Genomic DNA, 24,534 nt, shown 5'->3' with positions numbered 1-24,534 from the left:
ACAGGAGCTTACCCCGTTATGCGGCACTAGGGATTCGACCCACTGAACTGCTGACCTTTCGACTGACAAGCTCAGCGCCTTTGCCATTGAGCCACCGTGTCCCTATTTTTACTGTCTTTCATGTATTCATCAAGTCCATTCCATAACATCATGTCATATCCGTTCTATTTTCCTCCTGTTTCACAAAACAGAACATAACTACATTTATTTCATTTGATAATTCATACTCTATAGCAGGGGTGTCAAACTCTATTTCATTGAGGGCCGCATCAGGATTGTGTTTGACCTCAGGGGGCTGAGGGGCATGGCCAGTTCATTGTCACTCATTGAGGTTCCATTTTCGGCCGTGATGGCCTCCTGCAGCCCTCTGCCAGTAAAAACGGAACCCGGGAGAGCTGCATGCATCCCTCCCAAGCTCCACTTTCATTGGCAGAGGGCTGCAGGAAGCCATTGCGACGGAAAATGGAGCCTGGGAGGTCCACGCGTGGCCTTCCCAAGCTCCATTTCCGCTGGCAGAGGCATCGCAGGCCAGTGCTTTGCTGTTTCCAGAGCAGGCCGATGGGCCAGATGTAAGCAACCTGCGTGCTGGATCCGGCCCTCAGGCTTTTAGTTTGACACCCCTGTTCTATAGTATTTACTTGATTTATATTCAAAGCTGCAATTTTCCGTATGCCATGGTCTTCAACAGATAGGCCTAGAGATACAGGTACTCTCATTTAGCAATTATTGCTGAGAGCTTACAATCATATTTCTTATTTCCATTTGTGAAAGTTGTAAATGTGAGGATTGGTCACAAAATTACTTTTTCATCACTGTCATAACTGTGAAGTCACTGTACAAGGTAGTCACTAAGCAAGAACTACCTGTATCAACTTCTGCCATCCATACAGCTTCAATCTATCAATGATTTCTATAGATCCTTTTTCATAAGAGAACAAGCAAGTAAGTTTTCAGTTTTAATCATATGCAATAATATGAAGTTTTGGCCAGGATGACATAAATGCAACCATAATCTAGTTTTACTCCAAGCATGTATGTACTATTCTGTACAAATAGGATTTTTTTCCCTAGAGATTATCCTGCAAATTATCATATTATTTCCTGTATATTAATTCCTGGACGAATATTTCAACTGTGTAATAAATCTGCATATCAAAGGCTAATTACTCATTATTTTTTACCATGCCATCAGTTATAACATATATTTTTATTATTTACATCCTGCCTTTATTTTTATATAACTCAAGGCAGTAAACATACTTAATATTGCTTCCTCCTCTATTTTCCCAACAACAATCCTGTGAGGAAAGTTGGGCTACCTATCTATGAAGAAATGGCATAAATGTAATGACAACATGCATAAGCTAAAGAGCGATCACAGATTTAAACTCCAAAACCAAGTCCTGTGATTTGTATTTATTATCATTGGCTTAATTGTTGGTTTCACTTCAACAAACTAGCACAATTATTCTCCTAGAGATAACCTAAAGCCAAGTCTAACATAGGATTATGAATGGAAATATTTCACACTTTCACCTAGGCTTCTATCAAATATGCTCATTAATTAGCATAGTAATGCTAACATGATGCTGCTGCAAAAATGGGCAGCTTGGTCAGAATCTTCTACTTGAAGATCTGCCAAATGATATGCACCTAACCCACCATAGTGGGAATGGACAAACTGACCTTTAGCTGGATTTATTTCTTCTCCTTCACTTGGATAGTTTAAAGTTATATGATGTATATATAATAAAGAGAAAAGTAGGGTTAGTTCAGAGCTATATGGACTGTGTCCTACTGATTCCAGTGGTATAAAGATGATTAAATGACATTTACTGGATTTCTCCCACCTACAATACATTTGAGCTTGTAATCAAATAAATGACATAAAACTTGATTACATAAATTGATTTGTTGTGGCATATACATATTTTTGCTCAATTCTTTCCTGTAAGTTAATAAAGTAAAAAAACAGTAATAAAAAGAATCCAAATGAAAAGAGACAAAAAAAAACAAAACCTTAAGATTTCCTTCAAATCTGTGACTCTGAGTTGGCAAAGTATATTTCTCCAGGGTTGGCATTTATTGTTTCAAACTGGAATGAGGTCCCTGTGTGTAATTTTATCTTGCACAAGATATTCTTTGGGATTCTCCAAGCCAAATCATATCATTGATGAATATGTATGACATTTTAAATTAATGTGCATTTACCATCCATTTTTAACTATGGTCTCTAAGATCTAAAGATCTAAAAGCATAACAAAACGATCGTATGTACAGTCTTTATACTTCCAGTTACTGTGTTCCATTCAATGAACTTCAGGTTTACATGGATACAACTAAGTAATTCAGTATAATCAGTTATTTTATATCAGGATTAATAGCATAACTAGATCTTTTAGATCATAGTGAGTTTAGGTCTAATAAAAAGACTGGAAAATTTAGCCAGAATCTCGAATCAAAGGGTGATCTAATGTTATTGCTGAGCTTTGGACTGCCAAAAACAGCAAAAGACCACCCCAAAGTCCAACATAATATAAAGACCCTCTTTCTATAATTCTTTGACATAAGCAGAAGACTTGAAGTGAAGTCTTCTCGTATTGCATGAAATTTCACATACTGATTCTGCTTACCCTCAAGGAAAACAGGAGAATCTCAAAGAAGATAATTCTCTAGAGCCCCATTCAAATATTTGGCTTAAAATTGAATGGCTTAAGGTAGGGAGAGAATAGATAGGAAATCTGAATGGGAAACATACCTGGGTTGGTTTGAACATGAATATTAAACAATACATATTTCAAAAATGTGTTCTAGGAGTACTTGGGTGTTCATGTGAGCAGAGGACCTCTATTAAACACTATTAACATCCTTTCCATGACAACTGATAATTTTTTGAAAAGTACAATATACAAGGTGCTTAATACAATGCTTAAATGAAAGGAATGCCCTCCAGAATAATTTTGTTTTCTATAATTTCCTTAAAAATAGAAGGGAAGGGCTCTGTTGAATCTCTCTAGGGGAGCCATTCCAGAATATCTGGTCCATGGAAAAATTGTTTTTTTAGAAACCGGCCCCTGGTAAAACAAAAGGTTGTGGGATGCTGCTGTAGAGGATGCACAATATTAATTGAATGAGTTCAGAAGTTTCAGGGGAAAAAAACTGTCAAGCCTTTCTCAGCAAAGTGAACTATAAAAAGCTAAATAGACATTCAGACATATAAGAGGCTCTGATGAGTAAATTTACCTCAGAAAAAGAATAAACACAGACTTGAAATATACAGTTAAACTGTGAAAATCTTCTGAAAAAGTTACTCCTCCTTTGTTTCAATTATACTCCAATATGAAATATATATATATATATATACATATACACACGTATATGCAAATATACACATTTGTACACTTTTTCATATTACATTGCTTAATGGAATGATGGAAAATGCAACAGAACATTGATAAGTAAAATAATATGGGTTTCAAATGCATTAAAACTGCAGGGTTAGAAAGCTGAAACATCCTACAATGCCTTTGTGAGATCAACAGGAAATGTCATCAGAATTATGTCACAGAACCTCCATAATTCCACGTGACAGTCCTACAGAGCTAGAGCAATGACTGAACAGGACTTGAGGGAAAAGGAGAGTTAAGAGGTGAAGCAAAGTAGCAGAAGGGTCACAGAATGCTATGAAAGAAATAGAAACTTGAAGAAACAAAAGCCTGGGGAAACTAGACCTAGCAAATTAAAAATCAATAGGAAGAAAGGGAACACAAGTCAAAGACTGCTAGATCAGAAAGGAAAACTGAATCAGGGTGCACATTTAAATTCAAATACGGTAAATGTTCTGGCCATATTTTAATAGTTACTTATACTTTTCAAATAAGCAGCTCAGTAAAATATCATAAAGCTGCTCCACTGCAGATACCATTCAATAATACCAAGTGTCTTTTTGACTAACATCAAGATCTATAATTCCTACTGTATGGAACAAAAAGCCTCAAGATAAACACTAGGTTATTTTATTCTTGCCTATGATAAAGACGAAATAGTATAAATGTTTAGGAGAAACATTAGGAAATTCCTCAGTGGTACAGGATCTATTAATACAGGTTTTATCAAGGGAATAAACATATGCTTGTATTACAAGATACACTTGGTATATATCCTCTGGGAATTATACAAGCAAAACTTTGTAAAATGTTAGATTTACTTCCCCACTTTTTTCATCATGGTAAAAAGTCATAGAAATGGCTCCATTTGGTACCGCAAACAACAGACAAAGGCTGTTTTGGTTCTGTGTTTCTAATTTCTGTTTTCTACAGCACTGCTAATAATAAACTGCCAGATGGCAAATGAAAGGAAGAGTGTGCTATGTGACCTTCACTTGCTAAAGCAGAATGAACTTAAGGGAATCCTGTCATTGAGTGACACAGAAAGATTAGAAGGTGCCAAAATAGTTGATACAGCCAGAGTCACCTCAGGTAGAGGAAAACTACCACATAGAGTGGAATCATACAAGGGGGGTGGGGGGAATGCAAAGTTACCCATAGAATTCTCTGATAAAATCAAACTTGAAATTAACCTCCAATTTTGTTTCAACAATTTTGTGAATAAAATAGTGACTTTTATACTGATGACAGCAGGGTGGATTTGATTTAAATCAGCTAAAACATAATTTTTTAAAGAACAACTGTTATCTCTGTCCTGCAGCGGCTCCTCCTCTGACCTGCTGTTGATTTACTGAAAAGTCCCAATATTGCAGAATATACAGCCTCCATATAACTAAGCTCCATTTCATGCTGAATAAACTAAATTATTAATGTATCTTAAATAGAAAACTATCTTTAGATAAGATTTTTACTCCAAAAGCATTTTATTAAAATAAATTTGATTTTAAAAAATCCAATATAAATCCCAAAAAAATCATTTTTTTTATTTTTTAAAAAATCATCGATTTTTATCCACCCTGGAAGACAGTATGTAATATTTATTCTTGCATCAAAGTATATGAACAAAGAAGACATTGATAATGGCAAAAATAGAACCGCATTTATATTATATGAAATTATATTTTGAGCATTCCATAATTTGTGATTGCTGAACTATCTTGTATCACAATCTCATAGTTCCTCTTCAATTTTCTTTTTTTTAAAAAAAAAATTAAATTGGAAATTTTGAAGTTCACATTTGAAGAACCATCTTTAAACTCTTCTATAGTCAGGTCTTATTTCAATTTAATAGCTTCCTATTTTTTTGAGAAAAAAATGTCTATTTTGCTTTTTTTATTCCCAATTATCTGTAGAGCTTTAAAAATAAAGTCTCCAAGCTTGTCTCTTTATGACTTTATCCCCACTTCAATGTAGCTTTATTGATAAGAATATGGTTTACCCAATGGTGAAATCTAAAATTTGTTACTACCGGTTCTGCGGGCGTGGCTTGGTGGTGGTGGGGGTAATGTGACTGAGTGGGCAATTTTTTTTTCTTTTAAAACCATTTCTTTGGTGAAGAGGTTGTAAAAAATGCTTTCAAAAGACAATCCCAGCTGAGTTGCCTGATCAACAGAGGCTTTTTTAAAAAGCCTCTGCCGATCAGGCATCTCAGCTTGGATCGTCAGAGGCATTTAAAAGAAAAAAAAGGTTTTTTTCTTTTAAAAGCCTTTGACGATCCCAGCTGAGCCACGCGATCATCAGAGGCTTTTTTTTTACTTTTAAAAGCATTTTTTTTGGCCAAAGAGGATGTAGAAAAAATGCTTTTAAAAGTAAAAAAAAAAACCTCTGATGATTGTGCGGCTCAGCTGGGCATGGGGAGGGGAGGCAGGGATTTTTGCTACCGGTTCTCCGAATGACCTGCCTCCATCGCTACTGGATTGGGCAATCCGGTCTGAACCGGGAGCACTTCACTCCTGGGTTTACCACTGCTTATTCTAGGACCGTTTTTTGTCTTGATGTATCCTATAGTCCTGGTAAGGTGGTTTCTTATCCTACCCAAGTAGTAACCAAGCCGAGTCCTGCTTAGCTTCCAAACTCTGACAGTGTCAGTGAGTCCTGCCTTTGGCTGAAACTTTTCAGCTTTAAATGAATAACTATCCAAACACTGAGAGTATGTTTCTATACCTGCAAAGTAAACTGCTGGCTATGAACTTTCATTCAAAACCTGAAGGACCTTTGGATAAAGGTAGCTGGTTAACTATTTCCACCAATTCACAGGAGTGACTTTGTTCAAAACATTAGTACCATTCAAATATTTTCCTTCCGGCCATTAAAAATAGTGGCAGACATAACTGAGGACTAATATTAGAAGGCCCATACCACTGCAACAGCATTTTGTTCAGGATTTAGATATGCTTGTTCAAATAGATGTTGATAATATTGTAATACTATGAGAAAGAGTTAGGGTTTGATACATTTCCTTCAGTTTAATTGTTCAGCTAGATATTTCTTCAGCCTCCTGAAATGCCTTATAAATTACACACACACACACACAAACTATTATGGGAATAGAATTTTTTCTACACTGCACCTTGAAGAAATATTAGTTCTGCTTTCTTCACAAAATTTGAAACAAAATGATTATTAAGAGTGTAATCTGAAACTTCAACTATGTTTTTTTAAAAAAAATATCCCTGAGAATTACTTAATTCTTTGGTTTAAAGTCCATTATGAGCAATTAAGAGTTTCTTTTTACTTTTTTTCCTAAATATTTTTTCCTCATTTTTGCCTATAACTAAGTATATAACACTTCTATTCATAGCTTGTGGCACTTTTAGTACTAGCTCTTTAAAATATATTGCAGGGTGGACATTTCTCAATGCCTCAATCATTTTTAATGATATAAAATCTATCTTCACCCACAATATTTCTTGTACTATTCAAGTTCTTTCTTGTACACTGAATTTAGCAATTTTCCATTAAAATGTCTGTGCTACCTGAATGAAAGCAAGCTATTTGTAAGAGCTCAATTGTATCAATGAACTGTTTATTGTTTACAGAGTGGAAAGGAAAATATATGACATTAATACACTGAGAAATATTTTCATGTTTTGTTATTAGCATATGGGGGTTCTTCATCTATAATTTTGTGATGGTCGAAATATTTTGCTTACTTGCTTGTTTTATCACCTGTCATACAGCACTACATACAGCACTATCACTGAAGTATCAAGTTGCTAAATAGTTAAAATCTCATGCTAAAATGGAATCTGAAAACAAAAATGAATATAATTATAATTATTCATTATATAATCATTCAATTTTTTTCATTCTACTAGGTGTGATTTTTTTTCCATTAATCAAAAATGGTGCAACATGTTTCTTTTTGGTATAGACTTTATTATATTTTACAATAATTGTTTTTCTTATTGGAAATTTTCACATATTAATATTTGATATAATGGTGACATGACTAAAAAGTTTTTAATATTTCCCTTTCTTTCTTTTTCTTTTCTTTCCTTTCTTTTTTTAATGCAACAATATACACACCACAATGTGGTGTGTATATTGTTGCATTAACATGATCTGTAATTTTAACCCAAGAAAGAAAACATAATTTCCAAATTTCAGTGGATGACTTTACACATCATACTAAGTAAAAAATAAATCACATTATGCCTTGCCACAATATATTAACCAGTTTTAACTAATTCCTGGGCTCTATTTGCTCCATAATAATAAACCAGTCTTAGTAAGCCTTTATTTTCAGAGTGAATCAGAAACTGAGTACAGAACTATCCAGAAACAAGAGCTGACAGAAATTCAACCATCCCTTCAAGTATTTTTTTTTTCAGAGTAGTGGAAATGGCAATGATATCATGACATCTCTAGTTAACACAGCAGTGATATGAACTATCCTGCCCCTGCCACAGTGACACTTGCTAAAGTCATAAAAAAGTTATTAGGTATCAATTCTGTTTATCTAACTGCAATGGGAATATTCAGTTTATACTCAGCCAAAATCTTACTAAAAGCCTGTCATCCATTTAAAGATAAGACTTTGATAAAGCATAAAACACATATACATATACAAACAGACATAAGCCTAAGAGAGTTGGGACATGCAAGTTCTTCATTAGTATCTGGTAAACCACCCCCTTCTGTCTTAACAATTTAAATGCTTAAACACATAAAAAGTAAAATGCCACTGATGTCACAATATCTCCTCAGACTCAAATTACCTCAACAAACAGGCAAAACAGGGTCCTACCAACATCTGAAGATAAGGAGCTAGAATGAGTCTGGAAGGTCAGGATTCAAGTTCATCCTCCATTATGAAAACTCAATGGAAACTCTGAGCTATATGCATCTCTCAGTCCAGTCTATCACACAAGAGTTGATCTACATATATTTAGAGGAATGCGTCCTGGTGATATACCGTACTTTTTGGAGTATAAGACACACTTTTCCCCCCTAAAAGAGGGTGGAAATGTTGGTGCATCTTATACACAGAATACAGCCATTTTTGGCCCCCAGAAGCCCCACCCCGCGCATCCCATTTTCGCAAAAACAGGACGTGCAGAGGCTTTGGAAGGCCTGCAGAGTGCTCCTGGAGACTGGGGAGAGCAAATACATTTTTTCTTGCTTACCTCTTTTAAATCTTGGTGTATATATACACCGGTGCATCTTATAGTCCAAAAAATACGGTACTTTCAGTTCATGGGAAAAAGTGAGTTTTAAAGTCAGCCAACCAACCAACAAATACTGACTAGCTAATTCATATTTAACTGGACTTAATACTAGTATCAACATTTTGAGACAATGTTAGAAATCCTTTTTTAGATTTGCCATAATATCCTAACATGAAGGCAGTTTATATAAAATTTATGAATGAATTCTGTATCCATAAACTTTAAAAACAAGCAGTGATTAAAAGTGATCAAGTAGGACCTAGTCCCACTTCAGCTTACTAAGTGAATTTGGACAAGTCGGTTTTTCTCAGCCAAATCTGTCTCACTTGGTGATTGTTGTGGGGGGAAATGAAAAAAGGACTGTTATGTATCTTGAGTTCCTATAGGAATGTAATAGCTTGCATTTCATAAATATTATTTAATAAATAATAAATAACAATGCCATAGAATTTGGAAGATGACATGAGAAAGCAAATAAGGAATCAAACATTAGATAAAATATTCTCCCTGTACCAAGCCAAGTTCAGGTAGGGTTAGGGTTAGTTAGTTATATATAATCAGAATTTAATAATGCCATAATTATAACTTAGAATATTATGTCACTAATATATACATTGCTCATTCCATTCATATTTTACACTTGATATTTCAGTAATTACATCCCCCAAAATACATGCTACTTTTTGCCCATTCATTAATAATACGGATCATTAACAATAATTCATTATCAAGCATAAAATAGGTTTATATTGAATTCTGATATCCTCAACTTAATCATAGCAAATGTATTGGGGGAAAAGTGATGGTGTATCCATAGTGATATTAGCAACAAATTGATTTGTGCTATTGTGATTATGTGAACTTAATTTTCTCATCTAATTAAATTTTTAAAAGATTAAATTTATAATTTGCACACATCCTTCACTTTCTCAACATCATCATTCAGTGAACATGCTTCGGAAAGATCTCTTTTTGTTATTAAAAGGAGTTTGATAATAACAAAGACTTTATGCAGGATCTTGTTCAAAGAAGTTCGTGAAACAGGACTTGAATACACAATAACATTTCCTTTTGAGTTTTAAACCCTTAGGCAAAATGCACCATCCAACCATTCATTCTTCCATCTTGGGAAACATTCCTTACTAGTTCAAAAGCCTGGGAAACCATATACCCCTGACACATGCCTGCACATCTTTTCCCTTGTAGAAACATGCAAGACACAAGTGGGACAAAAGAAATGTTTGTAACACTTATTTATGGATGTTTAAACAGCTAACATTATTAGAACAATCATATTAATTTATAACTGCAATATTTAATCTTTCACCCATTTATCACCCACAATATATTACAAGATAAAAGTACTAGCTTCTCTTTTTCAATCTATCTGGATATTAGGACTATGCATGCTTTGAAAACAATTGTGAAAAAATGCTTCAGACCTCATATAAACACAGCATCTCTACTCTGTCTACTATTATTAAAACAACCTTTTGTGAGCAAAAGAGTTGACCCATAAGAAATGAATGCATTCTTTAAAACAACATCATTTTTTCAGACTTATGTGGAAGTCTGAAAAAAAGTGAACTCTTTAACAAGCAATAGAGGTGCTATCATTGTCCAAAACTTCTTCCAAACCATTTTCCAAGTGTGATTAGACCAAATGATATACATGCAACTCTTCCCAAAAGCACAATGAACAGAAATGTTTATGTCTCTACACTGAAGTATTTGTTTAGTCAAAACTTTAGCGTAAATACCACAATTAAGTTTCTATCTGATCAAAAGTAATTTATTTGTAAGATTGGCAGCATAGCTTTTACCTCACTTTCTGTTGTCCTGTCAATCATTTTATCAGGTACAATAAATGATGCAAAAAACATTCACAATTTGGTATAAGCTCCTAGAACAAAATAGCAAGAATAAACATAAATGTAATAATTTCAACTCAACCTACTGATGGCAGCTAGCTCTATGAATAAAAAGTATCTCTATTCAAGTAGGGATAAGACACTGCCAATTTCCTTCCATTTGTAATCACAAAACATTTTTTAAAAGTTTAGTTTGGAGAATCCTAAATTTGTTCAGGAATGCACATAATACAAGTTAAGTCATGAAAACTCTCCACACTTAGTGCAAATGGACTGAGTTCCATTCAAGCAGCAAAATCCTGACTGAGTGGCTGACATTTAATTACTTGTCACTGTATGTTGTTTCTCAAATATTTCTGACAAGCATATTCCACCTTATACTTACGTGCTCAATTTGCTCTTCTCTTAAATTCAAATGTTATTGAACATGACAAACTAAATATATTTATAGTACTTAAAATGCAAGATATCCAATGTAAATGTTTTGTTGCAAATTCTGTTTTCCTGGAGGAAATCCAAACATTTGATTGTAATGCAGAACATATTCCATTCTATACATAATATATTATTCCATAATATAAATTAATGATAACATGAGAAGTTATTCCAAATTTTGTATACCCGTAAATTGCAAATTAGCTGTGTCTTTGGTCCTAAAATGACATCAACCTAATATAAAATGCAATCAACAGAGAAACTTTAACATGAAAACATACACTGTACATCAGGGGAATTAAAACCTAACCCATATTATCCTTTCTGTATTTTGGACCAAAGCTAAAGTTCTAGATGCATCAGAATGGAGGAACACAAAACAAATATTCTCTCTATCAACATGTTGCTTAAAATAAAATATTTTTTCTGCCTGGTTTATTAGAAGTAAAGGCAGAAAGCAAGCAAGCATAGTTCTCTTATCAAACTTCCTTATTCTTAGAAATTTAGTTTTAAATTTATCTGCAGAATGAGGGTGAATTGGAGTTGAAAAGATTATCATCATTTTCCAGTAGCTATTTAGATAATAATGTTCATCACAGAATTATATCTGTGATATTGAGTTACCCTGTGGTAGAATGGGTGCCCAATAAATTTTACAAACAAACAAATACCTGACTACTTAACTATAATAATAATTTGCTGAATAAAAAATTTGCTAAATATCTCTGCCAACAGGATTCTAATTTTAGCAGTCTTGTCTTGATCTTATTCTTAGTTGAATACCTAGACTCTATCTGAAATAGGGTTCAAGATTCATATCTACAAATATTCTAATAGCACTTCACAGATATATTCGTGTGTATATTATGGCAGGAAAAAAATGGGAGGAAGCTTACAACATATCATAAGTTCAGAAATAAATAATTTAATCAGAATCTAAAAGGTAAAAGTTTCCCCTGTCCTGTCACTTCCAATTATAGGGGATGGTGCTCATCTCCGTTTCTTAGCCAGCATTGTCTGAAAACATTTCTGTGGTTATATGGCCAGCATGACTATATGCCGAGACATATGGAATGCTGTTACCTTCCCCACCATAGTGGTACCTATTTATCTACTTGCATTTGCATGCTTTTGAACTGCTAGGTTAGCTGGAGCTGGACAAGAATGGCAGCTCAGCCCATCACACAGGGCTTTGGTCTCGAACTGCCAACCTTGTGGTTGACAAGCCCAGCATCTTAACTGCTAGGCCACTAAACTCCTAATCAGAATTTAATTTGTGAGTATTTCACTCTCAGCAAACACATATATACAAATGCACACAATTTGATCACTCACTTGCAGTATAATTTTTAAGTTTTATTAACAAAATAATCATAGCGATAATAACTGAGAATGAAAAACTGTCCTACGTATTACACAATTAATTTGGGTATACCACTTAACAATGGTTAAACGGACCACATCCACATGTTCCTCTAATAAATAATAAAAAATGAATTAAAATTCCTACAATGATATTCCTGTAATACCATGAAGACTGGTACAAACCAATCTCTCCTTACTATTCTGGTGGAAGTTCTTTAAAAGTTTATTTTATAAGTAAGAATATTAAAGTTATTACGTTTCATTCATCATTTTTGTATTCTAAAAACTTTTTCAACTGGATAGTCACTCCCAACTCACCTATGAAATCACACATTTGGCTGCTTTTTAAAAAAAAAAAAATATACTCCCAACATCTGACTTCTTATACACAACCACCTTGCATTCTGGATTAATGTGCTATTAACAGAAGAAAATGTTTGTAATAATTTTAGTTCTTTTATGTAGTAACAAATCATAATATTAATATCAATGTAAAGAAAAAGCAACAACAAAATCTGAAGTCCAGAAGATACGGGCAATTAAGATGAAAAAATTAAGTTGGAAAAAAAGCCACCAGTATTTAAAAATTAAAGGTACTCAGCTTACTGGTACTCCAAAATACTACCTCCTTTTTACAGATATAGATTAAGATTTAATTTAAAAAGAATTATTCCAGGGTCATTGTATACAAATATTAACTGAATATTAATACAAAAAAGATTTTGAAGCATATCTTACACATATATTTCAAGCATCACATCTGAAATTTCTGTATGGAACTTCCTTAATTTGCAGATAAAAAAAGTATGTATGTATGTATGTATGTATGTATGTATGTATGTATGTATGTATTTATCTGCAGATCTTCATATATGAGACGATACACCCATATATATTCATCAATACAAAATGATAACCAGAAAATTTCACAGCACTTTGTATCAATCCCAAGGAGAAGAGTTTGCTGCCTGAATAGGAAAAGTGTGCAATTCCAAGTAAAAAAAAAGACCTGATACCCAGATCACCTTTTGCTGTATTGCCATTATGTTACAGAGAAATATAAGACAGTAAACAACTTGATATTCCATATATGTTCTGCACCAACCGTTATAGTTCTCCAACTAGGCCAGGCTTAAACAAATAAAGAGGGTCAACTTCACACAAGATACTAAAAGTATTTGTTTGCTTCCGTAACTTAAATGCCACCCATTATCTGGATGTCCAAATGTAAATTAAAATGTGTTTTGCTTATCACTGTGAGAGTACTGTCTAGATTAGACAATCAATGCTGTAGTCACCTAACAGATAGTTACTCAGATCTGCTCCAAGTTGGACTGTGACCGGGCAGGTCTAATTGATGTTCCTGGGGACCCATATCGTGCTATTTTCTGGGATGTGTTGAATCCAATGACAAAGGAAGTGGAAAGGATACTCTGCACTGTAAATTTGGCCATCTATTTGTTGGATCCAGGTTCCTCCGGGCTTTTAAAGGCAGCCAGGGAGGTAAACCAATGATTATGCCCATGGTATGCTGTTGCCTTCTTTATAGAAGAAGCAGCTTTCAAAACTGCCAACCATGCTATTTTTCTGGACTGGCTCCAAAAATTGAGAATCAGGGCACCATTTTACAGTGATTCTCTTTTCTTTTTTAATAATTTACACATTACAGGACAAAATTGGCAAAGCACCTAAACACATTTTTTTTAAAAAAAAAACCCTTCACAAACATATGATTAACAAAATAATCTTTAAAAAAAATAGAGGAAGAATTAGAAGAAAAAAGAAGCTGTTATTATATTTATCAATTGTCATTGCTTTACTAATACTACTATAATATGATCAGTTAAAAATATTATTGTAAAAATCTCTGCCATAGTAATAGTTGTACGGAAGGGTTACTTATTAGAGACCTGCTTTGGGGTGCCAGAGAACCTTAACCCACTCTTCCTATTAACATCCACATGAAAGCATAGACATATGCCAGTTTGGGATCCATTATCATCACTGGGCTGATGATATTCAATTATATCTTTCAATCCAAGTCAGCCACTCGAAGTCATTAAATCCTGTCCCAGTGTTAAGAGACTATGGACATGGAAAAACTGTCTTCTGCAGAGTCCAATAAAGACTAAGTGGCCGAGGATATTAAGCCATCTATTTCTGAGGAGATTTCATCTTTAAACTTCCATGCTATTGGACTTTCCCTTTCAAGAGTAGTATACAATCTGGTTGTCTTCTTAGATTCACAGCTGAGATGGCAGCTGTGGTCTAGAAGCCCTTTGCATAGCTTCATCTGGTGAACTAGTTTTGCCCTCTCTTGGATTGGGAGACCTAAGAAGGAGAACCTTCACTCATGTTCTAATCACTTCATGGCTCCATTACTGTAAAATACTTTATATGGGGCTGCCTTTGAAAATTATTGAGAATCATCAACCGGTCCAGAATGCAGCTATGGACATGCCTCACAGTATGCATATGTGACAATCCTGCTCTGCATGCAGTACTCACAGATCACTTGCCCTTCAAATTGACATAACATGTTGCTTTATATTAATCAGATTGTCTTTATGGTATAGATAAGCATACTTTCCTAATAGACTGGTCCTAGTCAGCAGAGCAGGTTGACATAGATGGGTTAACTTCTCTTTTATAGCACTGGAAGTATAGACTTAGGTTTGTTTTGATTCATTAAACAAAATGTAATTAAATGTAAACCTGTTGTCAATATCTCTCTCCATTTAGTAAAGTGAGTATTCCATATGTTTGGAGGACAATTATACAAGTATGTGTAGAAATGCTACATGTTCATTTCCTGATTCCCGATCATTAAAGTATATGTGTACATACAGACATACATACACAAACACACACACAAACACACAGTAACAGGAATGAGGCTAAACATGCAGCTTTCTCTCATATACAAACAGAGGCACTAGAATGAAGAATGAAATGATTGCTGGATAATTTTCAACGATTAGGATTGTTAATTTGATTTTTAAAAAAACAAATGGATTGCTTTGCAACAATGTAGAAAGATCAGGTTTCCCCATCCTTTTCTTCAAATAATGCAAACATTTGCTACAAAAATGAAACTGTTTCTAGATAGATGCTGGAAACTAGAACACATTATTGGAGGAGTGGGGGAAGAGACCTGATTAGTAAAAGTTCAATATATCATTTTATTAGTGGTTTTCACTTGAATTGTACTCTACTACAACCATTATCCTACTACAATCACTATCTTAAAACACTGCACTAAAAATCATGTTGGTTTTGTAATTAAAACAATGCATACATGCAGACTACATCTCTAATACAACACTGAGTAAAACCATTAAAGAGTAAAAGGAATGAGAATATTCCCATAATGTTAGTTATAAGATATTCCTTTCTGCTAGCTGATTAGTGCAACTTCCATGACTAACTGGATATTGGCACACTGAATGAACAGCTAAAACAAGTAACTGCATATAGTTCTGCAGCATCAATGCTTATAATATCCGTAGCAGTTCTGTGACTTGGATAGGTTGCCTCTCATTAAGAACAAAAACAAAATGGGAGAAACAATTCCTGTTGTAGCACACTGGAACATAGAGAATGGTGCAGGCAAATAATTTAAACTATTTCTGAAAAGATGTTAAACTAACGAGAATTGCTGGATACAGCAATTTGGTTATTATTTCTCAGATATTGGAACATATGTGTCAAAGTTGTGTTGATATTATTTTTGTTTTAATTTTTTCTTTAAAAAATTATTCAATGCCATCTATTTTCTGCTCTTTGCTCTTCTCATGCTGAAATTTTAAAAATCCCTTGGTGCACATACAGTAAGAGGAACCATACTTTCTTCGTATTCCACATATGATAATATGTAGTTAATTACTTAGTTGAAAACAGTAATAAGATGCTTGATTTGTTTTTCACAATGAAAAGTGTTCTGTCACTGATGTTGTTTATTCAGAGGGTTTAGTATTCATCTGCAGGTCTTCCAAGTTCAACTGCAGGAAACCTATCCCAGGATTTTTTTTAAAGCCATTACTCTTGCCATCCCTCAACACTGTTTATACTTGGAACCAGCAAACAAGCGATTAAAACACGTCACAGAAGAATTGTGTTATGACATTTTAAGATCAAAAAGCATACTGCTGAATTTGCTTCCATCTGTGCCAGTATAAACATTTTTTATGGCTCACCAGTGATTATTATGGATCAAAGATAACGTGGGAGGGCAAAAGGAGTAACTTCCAATCAAGACAACTGTGATGGTAACAAAGCTTGGAACAGAATCATAGTTGTGATTTTGACAAAATATGCAGTAAAAGAAATATTTTTAAAAAGTGGTTGCTACAATCATGTTCCCTAAAACACATACTTCAAAAAAGGTCCAATATGGGGGGGGGAAGAGGACCTTGGTTTTCTGCTTTGCTCTGCAGAAAACAAACAAACCCCGCCTCTCTGTTTAATGCTTTTCTTGTAGTGCAACAGGTTTATAGAAATTCTACCTAGTTTATGACTTAGGAATTGCTGGTTCTGCAATCTTTCTTGGTGTAAGTTTCTTAACAGTGACAAGCACACACGCACACACACACACACACTACAGGTTAGCAGAACGTCATTTGTTTCATGTCCACAGTGCTTTTCAAACATTATCTAATTAATCCTCATAGCAATCCTTTGAGGTATTACTACATGTATGTAAGGAAACTTGCCCCAAAATTTTTCACTAGCACATTCAGAATTAAGACTGCAGAGGTTTCCATTCTCAGCTCCTAAATGTAAGGCCACACCTCTTTTTCATATGCAGCATACACGCTAGTGCAATCACACACACAGAGGACTTCTTTCTTTGCAGCTGCAATTGTCTGAAGGTTAAACAAGTAGGGCAGTAGAGCACTAACAGACACTTCTCAAAATTCCAGCCAGAAGTAGATTAAGAGATTTCATAGAGAAAACACCCACATTACAACTAGTGAAATAACAACAACAAAAACATCTAGCCTGGACATGTTACAGACTTTAAAAAAGACTATGCTTCAGGGTGCTCCATTATATGCTGCCTTATTTCCAAAGGAACTTTTAAATTATAAAACCAAGTTATGTAACAATCTACCCAGTGTCCCATTATCAGGACTTTTAACTGGCCAACCTTTTGCAGTTATTCTTTGGGCAACTGGCACCATAATCAAGATCAAATGTTTTTCAAAGGTTATTGCACAGCAAAATGTGAAGCAAGAGATGTTTTAGGCTGTTATGTGCTCATGAGCACACACACTTTTCTGTAATTAACAATCAGAGCCTAAAATCAAAAACAATTTCTCCCTCTACAAGTAACAACAGTTTTATAAGGCATTTTTTGAACTATGCTTGTAGCATAACAGTAAGCAGAGAACTGTCTTTTAACCCTTACCTTCTTTAACTAGAATGAACACACTTCCTCATCCTTCTTTTAAACCAAGTGACACATGCTGATTCATTACCAACCCATTAATTAGGGTGCTAACAAATAAAAAGGATAGTAGACAGCAAGCAGGGCAGACTAAAGGCAAAGTGGGTAACAATAGCCCATTATATAATCTGTGCTGACAGAATATGACCTAGCCATGGTCAGTCATTAGGTGTAACACAAATGATTCAACTCATCTTAGTTGATGATACAGAACATCATGCTTCCCATCCCAAAGCTAAGAACTAGTGATTAACTTATGATATGCTCACCTTGTCTCCGGTTTCTACTGGATGTCCTCCTGCTTGTGGAAGCTAATGCTGGCATATGCACTTAATTCATCACTCAAGTGGTTACTCCCACAAGGCTGCTTTGGAGATTTAGGTGGCTGATGCTGCTGGGATGGTTGCTTGACTCCTAGCAGACCAGTAGTCTCCTGAGGGTGGAGGTTGTGATGGTGATGTTGGCTGTGGTTAAAATCCTTCACTAAGTCCAGGTCAATGTAATTGAGCCCATTCTCAAAGCCTCCCCCAGTTCCACTAGCTACTTGCTCCCTCCGTGATGTTGTACCAAGACCCAAAGAAGCAACTCCCAGTGCCCCAGATGCAGGCTTAAGCCAGACGTTTTCAAAGGAGGCTGAACTGTGACGTTTTGGATCATCAGGACCTCCTCCTGGTCCATGGAGTAGAGCTGAGGTTCCAAGAGTACTACTAGGAGTGACAGAAGAAGCAAACGTCTCAGAACTATGGCGTCGCCGACCTCCTTGGGGGTCAGCACGGATCACTTTGGCACTCTGGGTGCTGCGATTGGGACCAAGACTGACATGTGTAAAGGCGCTTGTCGCACCTGGGCCCCCAATCATAGATGAGGAGCAGGAATGGGGTAAAATCTCAGCCAGTTTGCTTGGCTGAGCCTGAGAAGGTGGAAAAGGCAGCTGCATGGGTGGTGGGCTTTTCTCAGAATAACTCAGCAGGAGGGCCGGGGAGGAAGGTGATGGGGTGTGGGCACAAACTACATACGGTGCTCCACCACTCAGCTGCATGCTCATATAGTCCCGGTTGCCACTGTGGGTGGTCCCACTCCGGCTTGGCTGCATGGAGGCCAAGCTGTCTGGGCAAGAAGTTCCCCAATCCATATTCATATACTCCTCTGAACAGGAGCCAGTCTCTCCATAGGACAAAGGTGAAGGGAAGACTGGTTGCTTAAACTCAATGTTCACATACTCTCCGGGGCTCTTGGGCTCTGGGAGCTGTTCCCGAGTGCGAGGCAAGGTGCTGGCCTTTGGGCCATCCAGGGATAAACGAGTAGGTCTGGCCAGATGATTCTTGGTCCGCACAGCTGTGTCCACAGTACAAGCAGCAGGCTTCAATGGCTGTGTTTTAATGGGAAGAGAATACCCACCACCCTCTTGTCCCCCAGGGCAGCCAAGACTATCACTACTAGTAGAGGAAGAAGAATCCTCAGCAGCAGCATAAAGCAAGCGGCCAGAGCTGAAGGACATATGCATCTGGGCGTTTTCTTCTTTGCCTGTCTTGCGTTGGTTGTGCTTGAAGGAACGTGGCAAGGAGAAATAGGAATAGATGGGTTTATGTTGGGACTGGGCAGAACCATGCATCAGTGGTTCTTCTGGGCCTGGAGGTCCTGGGCTGGTAAAGTAACAGTCTGGAGGCGTGCTGGTAGCAGAACCACTGGCTGGAGACATATTAATATAATCACTGCCTCCACTTGGCAGCTTGCCCTCATTACTCTCGACTGAAAGTTTTGTATGATTATTAGTCCCATTTATCCATAGCTTGCTGTAGCCAGTAGGACCACTGTCTGGAGAACAACTGCCACTGGGAGACATCATCATGTAGCCATTTGAGTCCACCATGGCCTGCACATGGCGACCTCCTCTCCCAGGATTGATGATCTGTTGCGGAGCAGACACACTCTTGGGGCTCATGGGCATGTAATCCCCACCTTTGGGTGTACTACCTCCACTGGGCATAGGTGCCACTCCTGGTAACATCGGCATGTAGCCATCATCAGAGTTGGTCCGGTGGTGGTTTCCCTCCACCTGGTGCATCTCTAGACACTCCTCGGGGTAAGACTGGGTTGGCACAAAGGCAGAATGTCGATAAGAAGAAAACTTGTTGCCACTACAAGAATACGAGGGAAGCATCTCAGTATACTCTTCAATGGAGGTCACGGAGGACTGGGAAGGAGTCTTCTGATGGGAGATGGTAGGAGAGGTTCCAGCAGAATGTGTCCGCTTTCTGAAGCCTTTTTCCAAATCACCTACATCCTCATTTCCAAGCCGGAGGCAACATGGAACAGCAGGGTAGCGACTTTGCTGCTGCAGATGGCAGGTGCGGGGGGCAAAATGACCATTAGGAGTTGTGATACTGCAGCAGGATGAGGCAGCCTTCCCCCCCATACATATATAGTTGCTAAGCTCCTCATCTCCCCGGGCAGGAGGGGTGTGTCCCAGGGAATCAGGGGTAACACTACGAAATGAGCTGCGAAAGTCACAGGGGCTTGATTCATATTCGTCAGAGGAAATGAAACCTCCATCACTGGGGGAGCCAGAGACTGATGCACTGGACCGACGTGGGAAAAGACAGTCTGAAGTGGACCCATGGCCACTGGTACTGCTGGATGACAGGCTGACCGGACTTGTGGCTGAAGGGGAACAGCGTGAGGAAGGCATTGGGATGGAGCGACTGTGATTGAGAGGGGGGTGAAGCCTGGAACTGCCACGGTGTCTATGCGAATGGGTTCGGTTGGCACTGGGACTCATCGGACTTCCATCCACCGAAGCTGGTCTGGACATGGTACCTTCTCCATCGCTAGAGGCTCTGACACGGAAAGAGCTGGGTCTGCCTCCAATCCCTCCTCCCACGCCACTGCCAGCAGGAGAAGTGGCAGTTATGCTCTCAGTCCTGGACCTACGTGTAAGTCCCACCTGGCTGGGGGGCGGGTTGTTGACATGATGCCTGCTGCGGATAGGCACAGATATGGGATTGGAGCAATTGGAAGACGATTGGCTTTTGCTCCGAGGCCGAAATTCCTCACTCATTGCCCGCATAGCCTCCAAGATGGTCTCATGCATATTCTGTGCTACTACTGAGTCGTCTACCTGCATCCAGAACTCACCTGGTCCCGTGACAGCAGAGCGTCCCACCTCAATGAAAAAAAAATTCTCCGAATGGCCACACCGCCGGATGTTGAGCAGCTGCAACACAACAGCTGCTGCATCGGAATTTAGCTTGACAAAACTGATGGTCTTGTTGGTTAGGCACAGGCGGTAGATTCCAATCAGGTTCTTGGTTTGCCCCAGGCCCTTTGGTTTCAGGATCACTTGCCAGACCTCTTTGAACGCTGGGCCAGGAGCCGTATCGCCATAGCTATCCTCCCCTGCCTCTCCCATTCCCAAAGTCCCAGCTCCCACTGTGACATCTCTGTGGTGGTGATGGTGATGGTGCTGGTGGTGGTGGTGGTGATGGCTCTTGGCACGGTTGTGCAACTGCAGCAGTGCCTGGTACCAGCTTTCTTGCTCAAGCTCATTGTCAGCAGCAATGGCAAAGTGCTCGTCCTTGGTGTAGAGAGCCACCAGATGCTTATTTTTGGAATCTGCCCTCTTGTTTATGTTGAAGCAGCTCTCCAGAGGAATGGAGCGCTTGGGGGCCCCTGATTTGTGTCTCCATTTCTTTTCGTTCTCATAGTACTCCAGCCGGGCGGGTCCCAACTCACTGGCTGCTCTCAGCACGAAGAAGCGCTTATGCATGCTCTTGGGTTTGCGCAAGTAGCCCACCTTCCTGACATCGGAGAAGAAGCCCTCATTATTATCTGTAGGGCTAGCCATGCTGGGGAGGAAAAAAAGGTAGAGCAGTTCCTGCTGCAAAGAGCAGCTTCGGAAAGAAACAACAAAACAGAAATCCACGCAGCAGCAACAGCAGCAAATCCCCTCCTTCACTCCAAAATAAAAATAAAAACGACGCAGAAAGATAGTTCTGGAAATCCTTTCCAAAAACAGAGGGGCGGAGGAAAGAGTGGCAGGGAGAGAACAGCTGTTCAGTGGCCAGAGCCTCCTCCCAGCTCCAGGAGCAGGGCTTGGGTGGCAGTTTTTATTCCCAAATCACCCTCCGCAGGAGAAATGCAGCTTTCAAAAGTCTAGTTTCGATATAGCCCCAGGAGAAACCGGTCCGAGAAGCCGCCGACCAGCAGAGAAAAGCGGGCATCGTTTCATCCATGCGGGGTGGGAATTCCTCCAGCGCCAGAAGCAGGATGGGGTTCCCCCGTCTTTTCTCCCCAATAGCCCTTTCCTTTTTCTCAAGTTATCCCTCCGAGAGATTTCCAGGAGCCGATTAAAATATACTCACCAGCAGGAGAGACACGGGGCAGGGCAGAGAAGAAGAGAGCTTGTTTTGCAAGGGGGGGGGGAGAAACGTGGGACGCCTGAGGGACACCAGCAATCCCTTTGAAATAACAACAGCGATAATGGTAATATAATACTGGCAGTAAGAAGAAGCCAGCTAGTCAACGCCACCACGTAAGCCACCGGGTTTTCTTCCTCGCCCAAAACGCCAAATAAAAATATCCTTCGCGGGAACCACGGCGGCGGGGTGGAGAACTCCAACAAGCAAACAAACACATCAATATCCCAAATCAGCGTCGCGATTGCAGGCGCTTCTCCTTGTCCAGCCCGCGCGGGAGAAGAGAGCGAGCGACCTCATTCAGTCCCGTCTGGTTAGGCAGAAAAAGTGTCATTTCCACGCCAAACACACGCAGGCGGCTGCAGCGGGGTCGAGCGCAAAGGAGACGGAGCGGAGAAGCTGCCCGAGGAGCGAAAGGAGGCGGAGGCACATTTTCGCGGCGGCGAGGGCGACTTCCACCTCCTCCTCCTTTTCTTCATTCCAGTCGGAGAAGTCTCGGAAGGCAATAGCGGCGGCGGCAGCGAAGTCCCTCCGTCCTGCACCGCCTTCCCCTCCCCGTGCGCTCCACAACGGAGGAGGCAAAAAAAATAAAATAAAATATAAAAATAAAATAAGCGCTGCCAGGCACCGCCGGCTCGCTGGACTCGGGACTTGGCGCTTGCGCTCCTTTGACTGTGGACGGCGAGGTGCTCCTGCCGCAGGACTCGCAGCTCCGCGGACTTTTATTGAAAAGCCCCCGAAACCAAAACAATCGGCTGCGGCTGCGTTTATGAGGCCAGCCCCCTCCAGCCGCCGACACTCCGTCTCACTCCGAGGAGAAAAACACGTGACGGCGCCAATGCGTGGACCATCCCCATCTCCAGCCTCGGCGGCGGCGGCGGCGGCAATAGAAGCGCGAGGAAAGGGCTCCCGGCAGCCTAGCTTAGTAGTGCGGCATTCCAATCCGCCCTCGCCTGCCGCGGCTTTCATTCAGCACCGCAGCGAAGGCGCTTACCTTTGGGCGTCGATCCGTTCGCAGCCCCGAGGGGGTCGTTCTCCGATTGGAGTACCTACCTGTCCTTCAAACCATCTAAAGCTGTGGGAAACCGTAGGGGAAGCACCCATGCTTGGTTGAGAAGCACGGAGTGTAGTATTTTTTTTTTTTTAGCGGAGAGGGGAAAAGAGGGAGGGAAGGAGGAGACGCCATTCAGTCGTATTATTTACAAACGAATGGGTTGCGAATTGCTCGACCGCTCTCTGCCGAGCAGTCGCTGTGATTTAAGCAGAAACAGGCCTCTGCGTTGCTATTTCTTCCGTTCTTGCCTCAGCCTCTTTTACCTCTTTGCATTATTAATAAATCTTACAAATCTCTTGCATGCATTGTTTTAAGACGCTCTTCTTGAGGAGGAACAGAATGGTGCACAAAGGGCTTGGGCAAACTTACCATGCCAAAATAAAATACAGCAATATAAGTACCCTTTAAAGACAAGTTGGGCAAGCAATGAGGAAACGACAAGACAAATCCATAATCCACAACCGTCCGATTATTTTATTAGGATCGATTACATGCTACAGGAGAAGAACAAGCTTTCAAGTTAAAGAATACCTTTTAACAACAGAAGTAATGCAATTTCATACCGAGTAAAACAAAAGATTATCCAGCTGACGTTTACAATAGATAGCAATCTATTTTAAAGGTCTGCTGGGTATTTAAACAAACCACTACCAACATCTGTAAGTTAAAGCATTTTTAAGAAGCCTTCATCAATTTTAATTTTTACTACTTATTTATTTCCAACCCTAGGAAAGACAGACTTCATAATGTATTGAAGTCTGTAAGTCTTCCCTGGCTGGAAATAAATTTCACAGGTCTCACTTCTAAATACATGCATTTAGGATTAAGCTGGTTCTTTCAAGAGACAGGACCAGAAAAGATGTCCCAGCAAGGTGAACAGAAAGGGAATCGTGGATCATGATTATTAAAATACTAATTTCAAGAGAAAAAAAAAAGCAAATATCTTCATTTTGGGATCATTCTAAAAGTGAACCAAAACAGGCTATTTCATTTCATTTCATTTGTAGCAAATGACACATGAATTAATGAAGTGCTTTGTTTTCTATAGACTTGCTTATTTCTAAATAAATAAATAATAAACTTATTTATTAATAAACTTATTAAAAAGTTATTTCCAGATGCAGTTTTTAATCAACCTGTAAAAAAAATTAGATGTCCAGATGATAACTTTCCATTTGCAGGGTTTTTTTTTAACATTTCCCCTCTTTTCCCACATTTTTTTCTTTCCAGAAACATTCAGTTACAGGAATAACAATGTTTCACAATGTCTTTTCATTGGTACTGCTGGAACCAACTATTTGGAAGCACCTTAAATACAATGTATTCCT

General features: G+C 38.6%; 1 protein-coding gene across 1 annotated transcript in view; it reads right to left on the bottom strand.

Moving 5' to 3' along the window:
- IRS1 (insulin receptor substrate 1) overlaps positions 1-23,190 on the bottom strand; it is a 46,557-nt gene extending 23,367 nt beyond the window's left edge. Inside the window, exon 1 of the mRNA XM_034439378.3 lies at positions 18,007-23,190. Coding sequence (XP_034295269.2) covers positions 18,021-21,581 — 3,561 coding nt within the window. The 5' untranslated portion in view covers positions 21,582-23,190 and the 3' untranslated portion in view covers positions 18,007-18,020. The remainder of the gene's footprint in view (positions 1-18,006) is intronic.
- Positions 23,191-24,534: the final 1,344 nt, after the last annotated feature.

The sequence above is a fragment of the Pantherophis guttatus genome, chromosome 6, assembly GCF_059756535.1.
Source record: "Pantherophis guttatus breed Tessera chromosome 6, ASM5975653v1, whole genome shotgun sequence".
Lineage (NCBI taxonomy): Eukaryota > Metazoa > Chordata > Lepidosauria > Squamata > Colubridae > Pantherophis > Pantherophis guttatus.
The sequence above is the reverse complement of the archived record's forward strand: the minus strand, read 5'-3'. Positions and strand labels throughout refer to the sequence as shown.